At 46.6% G+C, this 14,614-nt stretch overlaps 1 protein-coding gene across 6 annotated transcripts in view; it reads left to right on the plus strand.

Moving 5' to 3' along the window:
* Window positions 1-14,614, plus strand: part of LOC309689429 (tumor necrosis factor alpha-induced protein 2-like) — a 68,359-nt gene that overhangs the window by 43,488 nt on the left and 10,257 nt on the right. For 2 of the 6 annotated variants that reach the window (XM_082505826.1, XM_082505827.1), the window contains exon 12: window positions 2,959-3,083. In XM_082505826.1, the coding sequence (XP_082361952.1) occupies window positions 2,959-3,083 (125 nt within the window). The other 4 variants (XR_014271367.1, XR_014271366.1, XM_082505829.1 and 1 more) reach the window with 4 other exon arrangements.

Genomic DNA, 14,614 nt, shown 5'->3' on the forward strand with positions numbered 1-14,614 from the left:
CACTTCTGTTGGGCCTACTCACTAGGGCTGGGTATCATCACTGATTTCTATAATCCATTCGATTACAGTTCTCAAAGTCCCGATTCAATTCAATTTTGCTTTCGGTCTTACTAATGCCCCTGTTGTCTTCCAGGCCTTGATCAATGATGTGCTCAGAGACTTTATTAACCATTTTGTTTTCATGTATCTGGATGACTTTCTGATCTTTTTCAGGACCCGGAGAGTGCACATCAACCATGTACATCTGGTCCTACGTCGCCTGTTGGAGAATCGCCTCTTTGTTAAGGCAGAAAAGTCTGAGTTCCATGTTCAAACGTTTTTTTTTTTCTGGTATTCATTGTCTGCTCGCAAACAGGGGCGTTTGCGAGCAGATGCGGTCAAGGTCAAAGCCGTAGTGGAATGGCCAATTCCCAAAACCTGCAGGGAGCTGCAGAGATTCTTAGGCTTCGCCAATTTCTACCCCCGCTTCATCTGGGATTTCAGCAAGGTAGCCCTTCCTCTAACCAACCTCACTTCTCCTAAGTTGTCTTTCCAGTGGTCTCCCACAGCCCAGCAAGCGTTCAATCGGCTCAAGCACCTGTTCTCTTCAGCTCTGGTCCTTGTCCAGGTGTACCTCAGCTGGCCCCTTTATCATGGAGGTGGACACGTCCGACTCGGGCGTGGGGGCGGTTCTCTCCCAACTGATTGAAGGCAAGCTACATTTCTGTGCTTTTTTTCTCCCGTAGGCTGTCTCAGGTTGAGAGGAATTATGATGTGGGTGATCAGGAGTAGCTCGCCATCAAGTTGGCTCTCAAGGAATGGCAGCATTGGTTGGAGGGCAGTGAGCAGCCTTTCGTGGTGTGGACAAACCATAAAAATCTGGCATACCTCCAGGCAGCCAAGCGCCTCAATGCCCAACAAGCCAGGTGGGTCTTGTTTTTCACACATTTTCACTTCTCCATTACCTACAGGCCCGGCTCAAGGAACACTAAGCCTGATGCGTTGTTGGTGGCCCTCTCTCATTCTTGATGTCCAGAACTATGTTTCGGTTTGCCCAGTGTGCGACCTCCAACTCACCTGCCTCTGGCCTCCTGCGACTGTTGCCCACTCCTAAACGCACTTGGTCCATTATTGACCGTTTTTCCAAGGCCGCCCACTTCATTGCTCTGCCCAAGCTCCCTTCTGCCCTGGAGATGGCCCAGTTACTAATGCAATACGTGTTCCGGTTCCACGGCATACCCCAGGACATAGTTTCTGACCAAGGCCCTCATTTTACCTTGCAGGTCTGAAAAGAGTTCTGTTTGGAGTTGGGAGCTCAGGTCAGCTTGTCCTCCGGGTTCCATCCCCAAACTAATGGTCACACTGAAAGGGCAAACCAAGAAATGGAGACCACGCTGCGCTGCGTTGCTTCATCTAACCAGTCGACCTGGAGCAACCAATTGGCCTGGGTGGAGTACGCCCACAACGCAAGCACCTCATCGGCAACCGGACTCTTGCCCTTCGAGGCATCGCTGGGGTACCAACCTCCCCTCCTCTCTAGCTCTGAGGGAGAGTTGGCAGTTCCCTCTGTAAAGCACCACCTGAGATGCTGTCGTCGGGTCTGGCGGGCCACCCGAGCAGCGCTCCTGAGAACGGCCGAGCGTAACAAGGCACTGGCGGATCGCCGTCGCAACCCTGCCCCAGACTACCAGGTCGGCCAGCAAGTGTGGCTCTCCAGCAGACACATTCCCCTTTGGACTGGGTCCAAGAAACTGGCCCCTCGGTCTCTGGGCCCCTTCTCTATCCAGGAGTTCCTGAACCAGGTGACGGTCCAGCTGGCCCTGCCGCCCGCTATGAAAGTACATAACGTCTTCCATGTTTCTCAGATTAGGCCCGTACGGACCAGCCGTTTGTGCCTGCCCTCCGGGTTATCGACAGCACCCCGCCATGCTCCATTACTCGCATAATGGATGCCAGGCGTCGCAGTAGGGGCTTTCAGTTTTTGGTGGATTGGGAAGGGTATGGTCCGGAAGAACGTTCTTGGGTGCCGCGGTCCGCAATTCTCGATAATCGCATGATGAAAGAATTCAGCTGCAGGCATCCAGACAAGTACAGCAGGTCTCCCGGAGGCTCCCGTTAGAGGGGGGGAACTGTCACGGTCAGACAGTCCTCCCCGGATGACCCTGCTTGTCTATGTATGTGTGTGTGTGTTCACTTCTCCCTCTCTCTCCCCTGTCCTCGAAGCTGTGTTTACGGAAGTGCGCGCTGTAGGGAAGGCGTGACCTGGTGACTTTCATCATTGAAAGTCCCTTCTCGCTGTCACAGGCCCACCTGCATCTGATTACCTGGCCAGCTGTTGGCAATCATCCTTCTTTGCCAGTCGGAGGTATTTAACCTGGGCTAGTGGCAACAGTCGATGTGGGATTATTACTCCAAACTAGTAGAGTATTTGCGAGAAGTGTGCTTTTGTTATTCGGCTAGCGAGTTTGCTAATTGTGGATTTTGTGGATTTCCTTCTTCCTCCAGGAGAGTTGGGTGGAGAATCGAGTTGGGGAGCACACACACTCACTGAGCCTCTGCACGGAGCACATGGGGAGCAAAGGACGAGCCCTGTTTGGAGATTGCACTTTTGTATTGTATTGCTGGACTTACCTGTTTTTCTCACTGTAAATAAATGCACTGTTTTGCTGTTGAATAGAACCGTGCCTGGATCCTCTTTTCCGTGACATGCTGTCCCCAAAACGTTTCCCAATTATCTATATAGGCCACATCGTTTGTTGGACAGGTCTACTGTGAACATCACTGGATCAGAATAATTCATTTATGTGCAAAACAGATAAAGTAGGAGGATACATTGGTGTAACAAGGACAAACAAAAAGGAAGCCACTGGATTGTTGAGTAAGGACAATGAGAGATGACGTGCATACTGTGACATTTAGAGTCAAGGCAGTTTTTTCTTGCAGTACTGAGAGAACTGACAGTGCATTGTTTTACCTCAGGGCTGCAGCAAGGCCTCGTGGCTCTGCGAGATAGTATGCAAACTTGCAGAGATCCTCCGTCTGCAGGATCCTGCCAGCATTCAGCTGGAACTCGTCACTCTGGCCCGGAACTTCCCCGACCTCAGGTACAACACAATTAATCAAAATACACATTAAAGTATGTCACAAAGCACTTCAGTCTAGGGATGGGTATCGTTTAGGTTTTATCCGATACCGGTTCCAAACTGGTACTTCTGAAACGATGCCGGTGCTCAAACCGGTGCTTAAAGAATGGAGAACACAAACTTTGTCCAAAATCCTCTCATGTTTAGCTGTTTTTTTGTAAAGAAATAACAATGTTGGCCTTTTCTGCAGCTATAGGGCATATATGGTATCACTCTTGGCTGGAAGAAGTGCTTAAACAATGGAAAAAACACAAACTCTGTCCAAAAACCTCTCATGTTTAGCTGTTTTCCCACTTTCTTTGGTCATTTTAGCCTTTTTGGCCAGGGTGAAGGGAGCATCTGACATCAAACAAGAAGATGGCTGCATGTAGCTACGACGGTGTTTGCTAGTTCACCTTACATGCATTAATTTAATAACGTGGTTAGCGTACTCAACGTAAATTACACACAAACAACATTAAGCTACTCACGCAGAGAAGAACGGCTGCTGCTGCCATCATCATCCGTCATCATTTCTGCTACACTGGCAGGGCTAGGGGCCAGGACTCTCCTCTTCGGGTTCTTGGGGGATGTTGCTAACTCGGTGCATTTCTCGGCTTTTAAAAAAACCGCTATGTGTCACCAGATTGGTCGTCAGATTCAAGGTGTTACCTCCTTTGCACAGTATCACCTTAAAGCACTTGTTGCAGGCTGCTGAGTTTGCATCTTTTGCTGTGAAGTACAGCCAGACTTTTGACCGCTTTGCCTTGGGCATTTTTAATCTGTAGTTCTAAAAGAATGTACGTACCTGGGCCCGCCTACTATCCTTGCAAAGGTAAAATGATTGGCTAGAATCCAAGGTGTATGACATCTCAGGGAAAAAAAAGCACCGAAATGCACACTGCTTTTCGGTCTGGTTACTACTTCAGACTACTTTAAAGTATCTCAAACTATGTCAGAAAATACTTTAAAGTACTTTGTAATTTGAAAGTACTTTGACATCGTTAACAGGCAGATTCTTCCTGTTAGCAAATGGTGAAATGATGACAAACGCTGATTTGTTCTAGTGATGATAGTACTCAGAGATGTTGAGCTGAACGTGATGTTTGACTGGTTCATTGTGTTGTGTCTGAGTCCCTACTCATTCAGACTGTCACTCATCTAATCAGGCGGCTGCTGGTGATGTCACCTGGTTAACATTCGGGTCATGTTGTTTCATGTTCTTTCCTGATGAATGAAGCTGAGTGGAAGAAAACAACTGAGCGAGCAGCCAAAGCTTTCTTCACTCATTTGTCCAAACACAGAGATTATAAAAACGAAGTCCGCCGACACGTTTAATGAAATAACGAGGAGCAGGGAGCATGAGATGAGGATTAGAACCATCAATAGAGCTTTCAATGCGGGGTTCAGTTTCCCTGCTTTAATCTTTGATCCGGTGGGAGGTCCTGCTGGGTCCCCTTCATGCTCACAGCTTATGTAAGGCCTCAGCCTGCAGACCTTCCTCTGAGTCTGCACACATCACGCTGGCCGAGTTTCCCCTGATCCATCACACCGACTCCCTCCCCGTCCTTTGTGATCCCCACATAAGGGCAGAGCAGCAGCAATTTGTGTGCATGAAATCTCTTTTGTCTGTTTTACATCAGGAATATTTCAGAGCTATTTAGTAAACATCAGATGAAACATTCGTCTCTGTATCAGGACTTTATCTGTCAGAATCAGAATCAGAATCAGAATCAGAATACTTTATTGATCCCTGGGGGAAATTATTTTTTGTTACAGTGCTCCATTTTAAACCAACATTAAGACAAGACAGACAATACGCTAACTAAGAATAGTACAATATATACATATATATACATACATACATACATAAGTCACTTATAAATAAATATTTGGAAAAGAAACATGTGTAGTTGTAGCAGCAAACAGTGTGTTAAGTGGATGCGTTGTACAGGGAGATGGCCACAGGCAGGAATGATTTCCTGTGTCGTTCAGTGGTGCTTTTCGGTAATCTCAGTCTCTCACTGAACGAGCTCCTGTGACTGACCAACATGTCATGGAGTGGGTGGGAGGTGTTATCCAACATTGTCTTTATCTTGGACAGCATCCGCCTCTCCGACACCACCTTGAGGGAGTCCAGCTCCATCCCCACAACATTGCTGGCCTTACGGATCAGTTTATTAAGTCTGTTGGCATCTGCGACCCTCAGCCTGCTCCCCCAGCATGCAACAGCATAGAGGATCGCACTGGCCACCACAGACTCATAGAAAATCCTCAGCATTTTCTGGCAGATGTTGAAGGACCTCAGTCGCCTCAAAAAATAGAGACGACTCTGGCCCTTCCTGTAAAGTGCTGTGGTGTTTTTAGCCCAGTCCAGTTTATTGTCAATGTGTACTCCAAGGTATTTATAGTCCTCCACAATGTCAACACTGACCCCCTGGAGTGTTTCCTGGTCTTCCTGAAGTCCACGATCAGTTCCTTGGTCTTTGCCACGTTGAGCTGCAGATGATTCTGCTCACACCACGTGACAAAGGAGTCGACCACAGCCCGGTACTCTGTCTCATCATCCCTGCTGATGCATCCAACCACCGCAGAGTCATCAGAAAACTTCTGAAGATGGCAGGTCTCTGTGCAGTGGCTGAAGTCTGTGGTGTAGAGGGTGAAGAGGAAGGGGGAGAGGACAGTCCCCTGTGGTGCCCCTGTGTTGCTAATCACCTTGTCAGACACACACTGTGGGAGACGTACATATTGTGGTCTTCCTGTCAGGTAATCAACAATCCAGGACACCAGAGAAGCATCCACCTGCATCGCTGCTAACTTATCACCCAGGAGGGTCGGCCTGATGGTGTTGAAAGCACTGGAAAAGTCAAAAAACATGACCCTCACAGTGCTCGCCGGCTGGTCCAGATGGGTGTAGACACGATTGAGCAGGTAGATGATGGCGTCCTCTGTTCCGAGACGAGGCTGATAAGCGAACTGAAGGGGATCCAGATGTGGTCTTACTATGGGTCGCAGCTGGTCCAGGATGAGCCTTTCCAGGGTCTTCATGATGTGGGAGGTCAGTGCCACGGGCCTGTAATCCTGGGGGCCACTGGGACGAGGCGTCTTTGGTACAGGGACGAGGCATGATGTCTTCCACATCACCGGGACCCTCTGCAGACTCAGACTCAGCATAAACAGTTTATGAAAGACTCCACACAGCTGGGGGGCACAGGCCTTGAGGACAAGGGGACTCACTCCGTCTGGTCCAGCAGACTTGCCTGAGTGAAGTCTCCTCATTTGCATCTCAACCTGGTATTGAGTGAAGGTGATGGGTGGGGGAGGGGTGTCAGGAATCTCACAGGAGGCAACATGTGAAGAGAGAGGCTGGCACAGTGGTGTGGCTCTGGATTCCAGGCTGACTGCAGGTGAGGTTGTGGGGGTAGGAGCAGACACTGTGGTGTCGAATCTATTGAAAAACAGATTCAACTCGTCGGCTCTATTCTCACCTCCCTCAGCTCCCCTGCTGTTGGTTGGCCTGAATCCAGTGATGGTCTTCATGCCCCTCCACACCTCTCTCATGCTGTTCTGCTGGAGTTTCCACTCCAGCTTCCTCCTGTAATTGTCCTTAGCCTCTCTGATCTTGTCCTTTAGTAACACCTGGACCTTCCTCACCTCCTCTTTGTTGCCCCCTCTGAAAGCCCTCTTCTTGTTGTTGAGGAGGGCTTTGATGTCCTTAGTCACCCACGGCTTGTTATTTGGGTAACAATGAACAGTCTGAGCTGGAACAATGGAGTCGGTGCAGAAAGTTATGTAGCCTGTGATACACTCAGTAAGCCCATTGATGTCCTCGGCGTGAGGCTCACAGAGTGTTTCCCAGTCGGTCACCTCGAAACAGCCCTGTAGTTCCGCTATTGCCTCCTCTGACCACCTCCTAACAGTCCTGGTGGTCACAGGTTCCCTCCTCACAATTGGCACATAGCGGGGGGTGAGGTGAATCAGGTTATGATCTGACCTACCAAGTGGGGGGAGGGAGGAGGAGCTGTATGCATCCTTGACGTTAGCATACAGTAAGTCTAAAGTTTTCTCTCCCCTGGTGGGACAGTCCACATATTGTTTGAATGTTGGTAGTGTATTGTCCAGTGATACATGGTTGAAGTCACCCGAGATCACAATAAAGGCACTCGGGTGCTGAGTCTGTAGCCGAGCTATGGCAGAGTGGATAGTGTCACATACAGCTGTGGGGTTAGCAGAGGGGGGAACATAAACAGCCACCAAGATGACGTGAGAGAATTCCCTGGGTAAATAATACGGCCTGAGTCCAACAGCACACAGTTCAGTGTCCGGGCAACAAATCCTTTCTTTGATTGTTATGTTGGCAGGGTTACACCACCGGTTGTTAACTAAAACAGCAAACCCACCTCCTTTACGCTTACCGCTAGCGATGCTGTCCCTGTCCGCCCGAACAGTGTGGAAGCCTTCCACGGAAGCATTCTCATCGGGAATGACCTGGTGCAGCCATGATTCGGTGAAACACATCAGGCTACACTCTCGGTATTCCCTCTGACTCCGTACCAGTGCTGAGAGCTCGTCGATTTTACTTGCCAATGATCGCACATTTCCCATCACGATAGACGGCAGACACGGTTTAAACCTCCTCCTCGCTTCGAGCCTCCGCTGTCTCACCGTCACCTTTTTTCTTCTCTTCTGTCCTTGACCTCTGCATCCCCGATGTGTTTTCCTCCAAATTTCAGCTGGTACTTCTGCGGGCACTTCTGCGGGCCTGGCCAGCGAGCCGGCCGGCATCAGGGCGATCAGCTGATCTCTGGAGTAAACAGTCCGTGCGTGTAGGAGATGTGCCGCGGTCCCGTTCCATGATAAAAGTAACAGTTCCACGGCCACCAGAAGAACAAAAACTCTCTCAATCCACATGATTGAGTAAGAGATAGAAAACGGAGGAAAATACAAGTCAGAAAAAAAAAAGAATACGTAAGAAAAAAGAGCTAAACTAAGAGAAAAGCAGGAGCGACTGTAACAGGCTGCACGCTGGTTGGCGCATGCGCACTTAAGTCAACCATTGTGATCACTTTCTGTTCTCTTTCATTTCTACAACACTGTGAAAATAAAACCTCAGTGACTGAAAACAGCAGACAGGAAAGATGTTCTCATGTCAGATGGTGGGTGCAACTAGGTGGGGTTCATGTATCACAGGTGTGTAACATGAGTGGAAAAATACTGACTGTCTGACTAGGCTTCCTCTGCTTTATTCCTCTGAACTGTATTTAGGCTTAAAGTTTGCATTATTAGGGGCGTGGCGCGTGACTAACAGGTGGATGGCGACAGAGGTGGCTGTAGCTGCTAGTTTTCTGCTAGCTTCACCTGAACTGGACCTCTGGATCATGTTTGTGCTGTTGGAGCCTTTTGTGTCACGGCTGAGGAGGCGAGCCGTGTGGTGTGGAGGAAGGAGGACCCAAGATGCAAGCAGTGGATGAAAATGCTAGTGAAGTTTAATTACAAGGTGTTGTAGTGGCAAACGTACGGTGGCTGGGAAGTGCAAAGCGAGACAAATTAAAAAACCGCAACAAATTAAAAAACCACAACAAATTAAAAAACCGCAACAAATTAAAAATCCACAACAAATTAAAAATCCACAACAAATTAAAAAACCGCAACAAATTAAAAAACCGCAACAAATTAAAAATCCTTGACGGAAAGGGATTGTCTGAAATACCGGAAGTGACACAACGATTAGCCTAATAGGGCTTTTGGAGAGTGATGTCACGAGAGGGGGCGTGGCCAGGATTTTGGGTTGAGGTGCCATGTTTCTGGGCCGAACAAAGCGCTAGCGAAAGAGGAGCGAAAGTACACGGATAACACCAGCTATGGTTCGTACTTGCTGTGCGGTCGGTTGTAAAGTTAGATCACACGACCGGCAAGGGAATAAGGTTGAAAATGGTTTATATTTTCATTCTTTCCCAGTCCAGGCAGGGCTGGACTGGGACAAAAAATCGGCCTGGGCATTTTGACTAGAGTTACTCCAAAGATGTGACGTCATTCAGGGGTAAAACCGCAAAGGATTCTGGGAACTTGTGGCAAGAGGTACTAGCGCATGCAGGCTTTCAATTGAACTCAGTTACACAGCGATAAAAAGAAACACAAAAAATGGCAAGAAGCTGTTGTATTATTAACTGCAATAGCTGGTGTTGTGCCAAAAAGTGATTTCCGGTATTTGCCAAAACCTGATTGCTCATATTTAAATTGCTATAAGTAACTTGTTGGGCTATAATATGTGAAACATATGTCAAATGCATCCCTCATGGATGACATAAAGTCATCTCTCCATCTCCATCTCTCTCTCCTGCTCTTTTCTTTCTCTCTCTTGCTCCATCTCTCTCTGTAGCTCTTCTGTCTCCTCTGTCACAGACTTCTCCACTTTTGATGATAAATCAGCCTGGTGCAACATGTAAGGATTGGCACAATTGGTTAAGATTTTGAGGAGTTTGAGAAACTAACCTTAAGCATAAAATAAAATTTATAATCAGTAACTTCATAGCACCCGCCCAGCAGTATACAAACTCCGTCATGCTAGCTAGTACGCAGTACCAGTTATTCTAAGCGACTGTAAAAAGTCAGCACAACGAAAACAAACTACAACTAAACTTGGTTTATATCTGACACAGATAGACAGCAGGTCATAACTTCTTACCTGAAGTTCAGTTCCTCTGCCACTGTGACCGGCGGCCGCCTCGGGTCTCTCCTCCTCTTGCCTCCCCTTACCCTTTTTTTTTTTTTTTTTTTTGTGTCCCGTTTGGATCTATAGCCATCAGAATTGTTGTCTTAAGGCCAAGAAAGATGCCAAGCGGATTTATTTTACCAAGTGGATCATCATGGCTTTGCCATATTGGTCCATTTGATTGACCTTTATTATAATTATGAATTTATTTTATTTTCAGTTGCTACAAATGGGACAGACATGACTGGGGGATAGGACAGGGAGAAAGAATGAAAGAAAGAGAGGGAGAGAAAGAAAACCAAAGGGGAGAAGAGACGGTGAGAAGGGGGGAAGAAAGAAAAAAAAAACACCTGGGTCACCTGTATGGAGAAAAAAAACAGAAGAGAAAGCAAACAACAAAGAGCAACATAATAAAAAAAAACAGCACCATCACAATAAACTAGCAAGCAGTAGATATCAGTAGATACTAAATAATAAACGATATTGTGCAGCACGCAAGATAGACAGCGTACAATGTGCTTTGAGGCAGCAGCCAAGAAAGCTGTAGTCCGCGTCTGTGAATACCCGTGTGTACACCTGTGTGCATACCTGTGTGGATCAGCGTGCTTGCATTACAAAGGTTTCTCCATGTAACGATCTGCTAGGGAGTGTGGGGAGCCACAGCCGCGTCCTCCAGGGTATGAAGCAGGTATGGAGGAGATCAAAACTCCAGACATCCAGAGGCCCCCAGAACACAAGAGACCAAGGAAGACCAACAGAGGGGCAGCCGCGCCACTGTCCCAGTAAGAGCTGAGGAGAGTCCCAGATGAGGGCTCACTCAGCAGCCGCGGAGCAGAAGCCAGGGGGAGTTGCAGTGACGCGCCCGTGAGCTCCGCCGGCAGCCAGCTGTGCCTGAGTGACCGAGCCCCAGGCCGAGAGGCCGGGGGCACCCCACCTCCGAAGTGGCCCAAGCGAGCCCCAGGCTCCAGGCCCCGATAAGCGGCCGCCAAGGAGTGAGCCGGTGTGTACCCGGACGCCCACCCCCAGACACAAAGAACCACCAACGCACCGACACCTGAGGGAGTCCGCCACTGGCAGGGGAAGTGGTGGTGGGTGGAGATAGGCCTCTAAACCTTGGAGGGCCTGAGATGTCCCCAGAGAGGTGGCGTCTGATACCCAACCTGACATATAGACACAGACATACAGGCACACACAGACACAAACATCCATTCCCACCCTCATGCTCTCATATGCACTTACTCCACACTCAACCAACGTGGAGACAGACATAAAGAGACGCTGTACACACAATCACACTCCCCAAGCGTACTCTACGAACCGGGTCTAGGTACCCTTGCCCCTGTACCTATCCACCTGCTGGCCTGCACCACTTGCTGATGTTGCTAAATCTGTGGAAGCTATGCCATAGCTACCGCCAAACAATTCAGTTATTTTTACACATTTGGCAGCGTCTGCCAGGCAAATGCCCGGTATGCCCAATGGCCAGTCCAGCTATGCTTCCAGGTGGGGAAAGAATGAAAATATAAACCATTTTCAACCTTATTCCCTTGCCGGTCGTGTGATCTAACTTTACAACCGACCGCACAGCAAGTACGAACCATAGCTGGTGTTATCCGTGTACTTTCGCTCCTCTTTCGCTGGCGCTTTGTTCAGCCCAGAAACATGGCGCCTCAACCAAAAATCCTGGCCACGCCCCCTCTCGTGACATCACTCTCCAAAAGCCCTATTAGGCTAATCGTTGTGTCACTTCCGGTATTTCAGACAATCCCTTTCCGTCAAGGATTTTTAATTTGTTGCCGTTTTTTAATTTGTTGCGGTTTTTTAATTTGTTGTGGATTTTTAATTTGTTGTGTTTTTTAATTTGTTGCGGATTTTTAATTTGTTGCGGTTTTTTAATTTGTTGCGGTTTTTTAATTTGTTGTGGATTTTTAATTTGTTGTGTTTTTTTAATATGTTGCGGTTTTTTAATTTGTTACGGATTTTTAATTTGTTGCGGTTTTTTAATTTGTTGTGGATTTTTAATTTGTTGTGGCTTTTTAATTTGTTGTGTTTTTTTAATTTGTTGCGGATTTTTAATTTGTTGCGGTTTTTTAATTTGTTGCGGTTTTTTAATTTGTTGTGAATTTTTAATTTGTTGTGTTTTTTTTAATATGTTGCGGTTTTTTAATTTGTTACGGATTTTTAATTTGTTGCGGTTTTTTAATTTGTTGTGGCTTTTTAATTTGTTGCGGTTTTTTAATTTGTTGTGGATTTTTAATTTGTTGTGGATTTTTAATTTGTTGCGGTTTTTTAATTTGTTTTGGATTTTTAATTTGATGTGTTTTTTTTAATATGTTGCAGTTTTTTAATTTGTTACGGATTTTTAATTTGTTGCGGTTTTTTAATTTGTTGTGGATTTTTAATTTGTTGTGGCTTTTTAATTTGTTGCCATTTTTTTAATTTGTTGTGGATTTTTAATTTGTTGTGGTTTTTTCATTTGTTGCCGATTTTTAATTTGTTACCGTTTTTTAATTTGTTGCCGTTTTTTTAATTTGTTGTGGATTTTTAATTTGTTGCCGTTTTTTTAATTTGTTGCGCTTTGCACTTCCCAGCTACCGTACAAACGAGCAGTGGGGCATGACAAAATAACTGAAGACACCTAAACTGGGAGAACTAAAATAACAGACCTGGGAGCATACGACAAAGGGATGAGAGGCAGCCAAAGAGCGGGACACCGAGGAACCAGCAACAGGCAGGAGAACACACAGGGCTTAAATACACACACCGGTAATCAGGGGATGAGAGACAGGAGGGCAACACAGCTGGGAGAAATCAGAGCTGACGGGACAGGGGAAACGTAAACTGAACACACTCACATCAGACAGAGACCTTCACAATAAAACAGGAAACTCAGACACGGGGAACCAAACAAGACACAGAACTAAACACACAGATTCACAAACAGACGGGGTGACACCATAGACAGACAGAGACACAGACGCAGACTCAGAGGCAAACCGAATATAACACATAGAACTCAAACAATAATAATCATCATCATAATAAACTGGAAAATAATAATAAACTAAAAGCGCTGGGTCACCGACCCAGGACCATGACTTTTTGTCATTTTTAATAACATCATGTGACCAATATACGGCTGCTGTGAGGTTATTGTGCTAACAGACTGTCCAGGAAGGCTGAGGTCCAGATTTTGCGTTTTATTTGGATGCTACTGATTAGTAGGTATTTGTGTCTGTGATGTAAACAAGCTACCTAGCATTAGCTAATGCTCCACCAGGTTAACCCTCCACCCTCTTGTCCAAATACGATGACTTCCTGTAACACAAACCAACATGGCGGTTCTAATTCATTATTAATGTGCTGAACCTTCAACACATTAACAATTATAAGGTGTCTGCTGAAGTGTTCTTAATGTGTCATTGAGTGGCAAGATGGCGCCTGTGTTTGGCTTTGCCACTGCTGCAGTTTGCTGGATGCAACGATGTAGTTTTTCATTGTCGTCAATCGTCATTTGTAATGTTATTTTTGCTCTTTTGTGTTCTGACTTTGCTTCTGCTGCTTTAATTTGTGATCGGGATACACTGTTAAACATTAAAAATTAAATGGAGCGCTACTGTGACAGCTACAGCAAAAACTTTTCCTCATCCTCTGGAGTGTTCCTTACCTGAGTGCGCGCTACTGTGCACAACCCACAGGACTCCCACCCCTAAGAGACAGAAAGGGGGAATGAGGCCCAGCATCCAGGTGAAGCCGGAGGCTAGCTTCTTGTCTGTGGGGAGACTCCAGGGTGCCTGAAACCAGTTCCTCTCCTGACATTTGGTTGGGATGTTACCCTGCTGCCTGGGACCTGGGCCCCATGGCTCAAAAGCAGTATGCTCACCCTGTGTCTGTCATCCGTTTTCCTTTTTGCTGGTGACAGCTATGTCCGTTCATCGATCACTGTTTCCCCCAGCTCTGGAGTCGCAGTACCGCCCGGCAGGCACACAGGTGTGCATAGGTTTTTAATTCAAGTGCCGCTGCAGTCAGCTGTTGATTTCGCAGATCAACAGTCATCAACTCAGTTCGCCCTGCTTAACGTTTGTTCCATAACTAACAAATAATTTATTCTAAACAGTCTCTTTTTTTAGAGTCTCTAGATTTTATGTATCTGACTGAGACATGGCAGCAAAATAAGGTTTACGTCCACTTGAATAAAATCTGCCCGGCTGGCTGCTCCGTCATCGGAACTCCGCGTCTTTTGGGATGTGGTGGAGGCCTTGCTGCTGTTTACCAGGACAGATTCATGTGCAGGCTGATGACCTTGGACTCCTTTTCTTCATTTGAGTCACAGATGATGAAGGTTTGTTCTCTGAAAAACTTTTATTTTATTTTAATCTATCGACCTTCTGGACCTGCTGGGGTCTTTCTAACTGAATTTAACGACCTTCTGACATCCATCATTAAATTGGAGAAGGTTGTAATAGCAGGAGATTAAAACCTTCATATTGATGAAGCATTCTGTAACGCTGCTGCTGAGCTCATTGCTGTCACAGTGTCTTTTAACTTTAGGCAGCATGTTTCTGGTCCCACACATAGAAAGGGCCACATACTGGATCTTGTTTTCTCTCTGGGTTTAAATATACATGATGTATGTGTGGAGGATGTGCATGTGAGTGACCATAGCTACATATTTTTTAATTTGCCATTTTACTTGGATCCTTCACCTCCTCAACTAATGATCCGAAGATGGATTATAAACCAAGATGCTGCTGGAAGGTTCTCTGCTATGTTTGACCCTGGCATGGGTCAAATATGGCAG

The sequence above is a fragment of the Aulonocara stuartgranti genome (assembly GCF_965226115.1).
Source record: "Aulonocara stuartgranti genome assembly, chromosome: 15".
Classification (NCBI taxonomy): Eukaryota; Metazoa; Chordata; class Actinopteri; order Cichliformes; family Cichlidae; genus Aulonocara; species Aulonocara stuartgranti.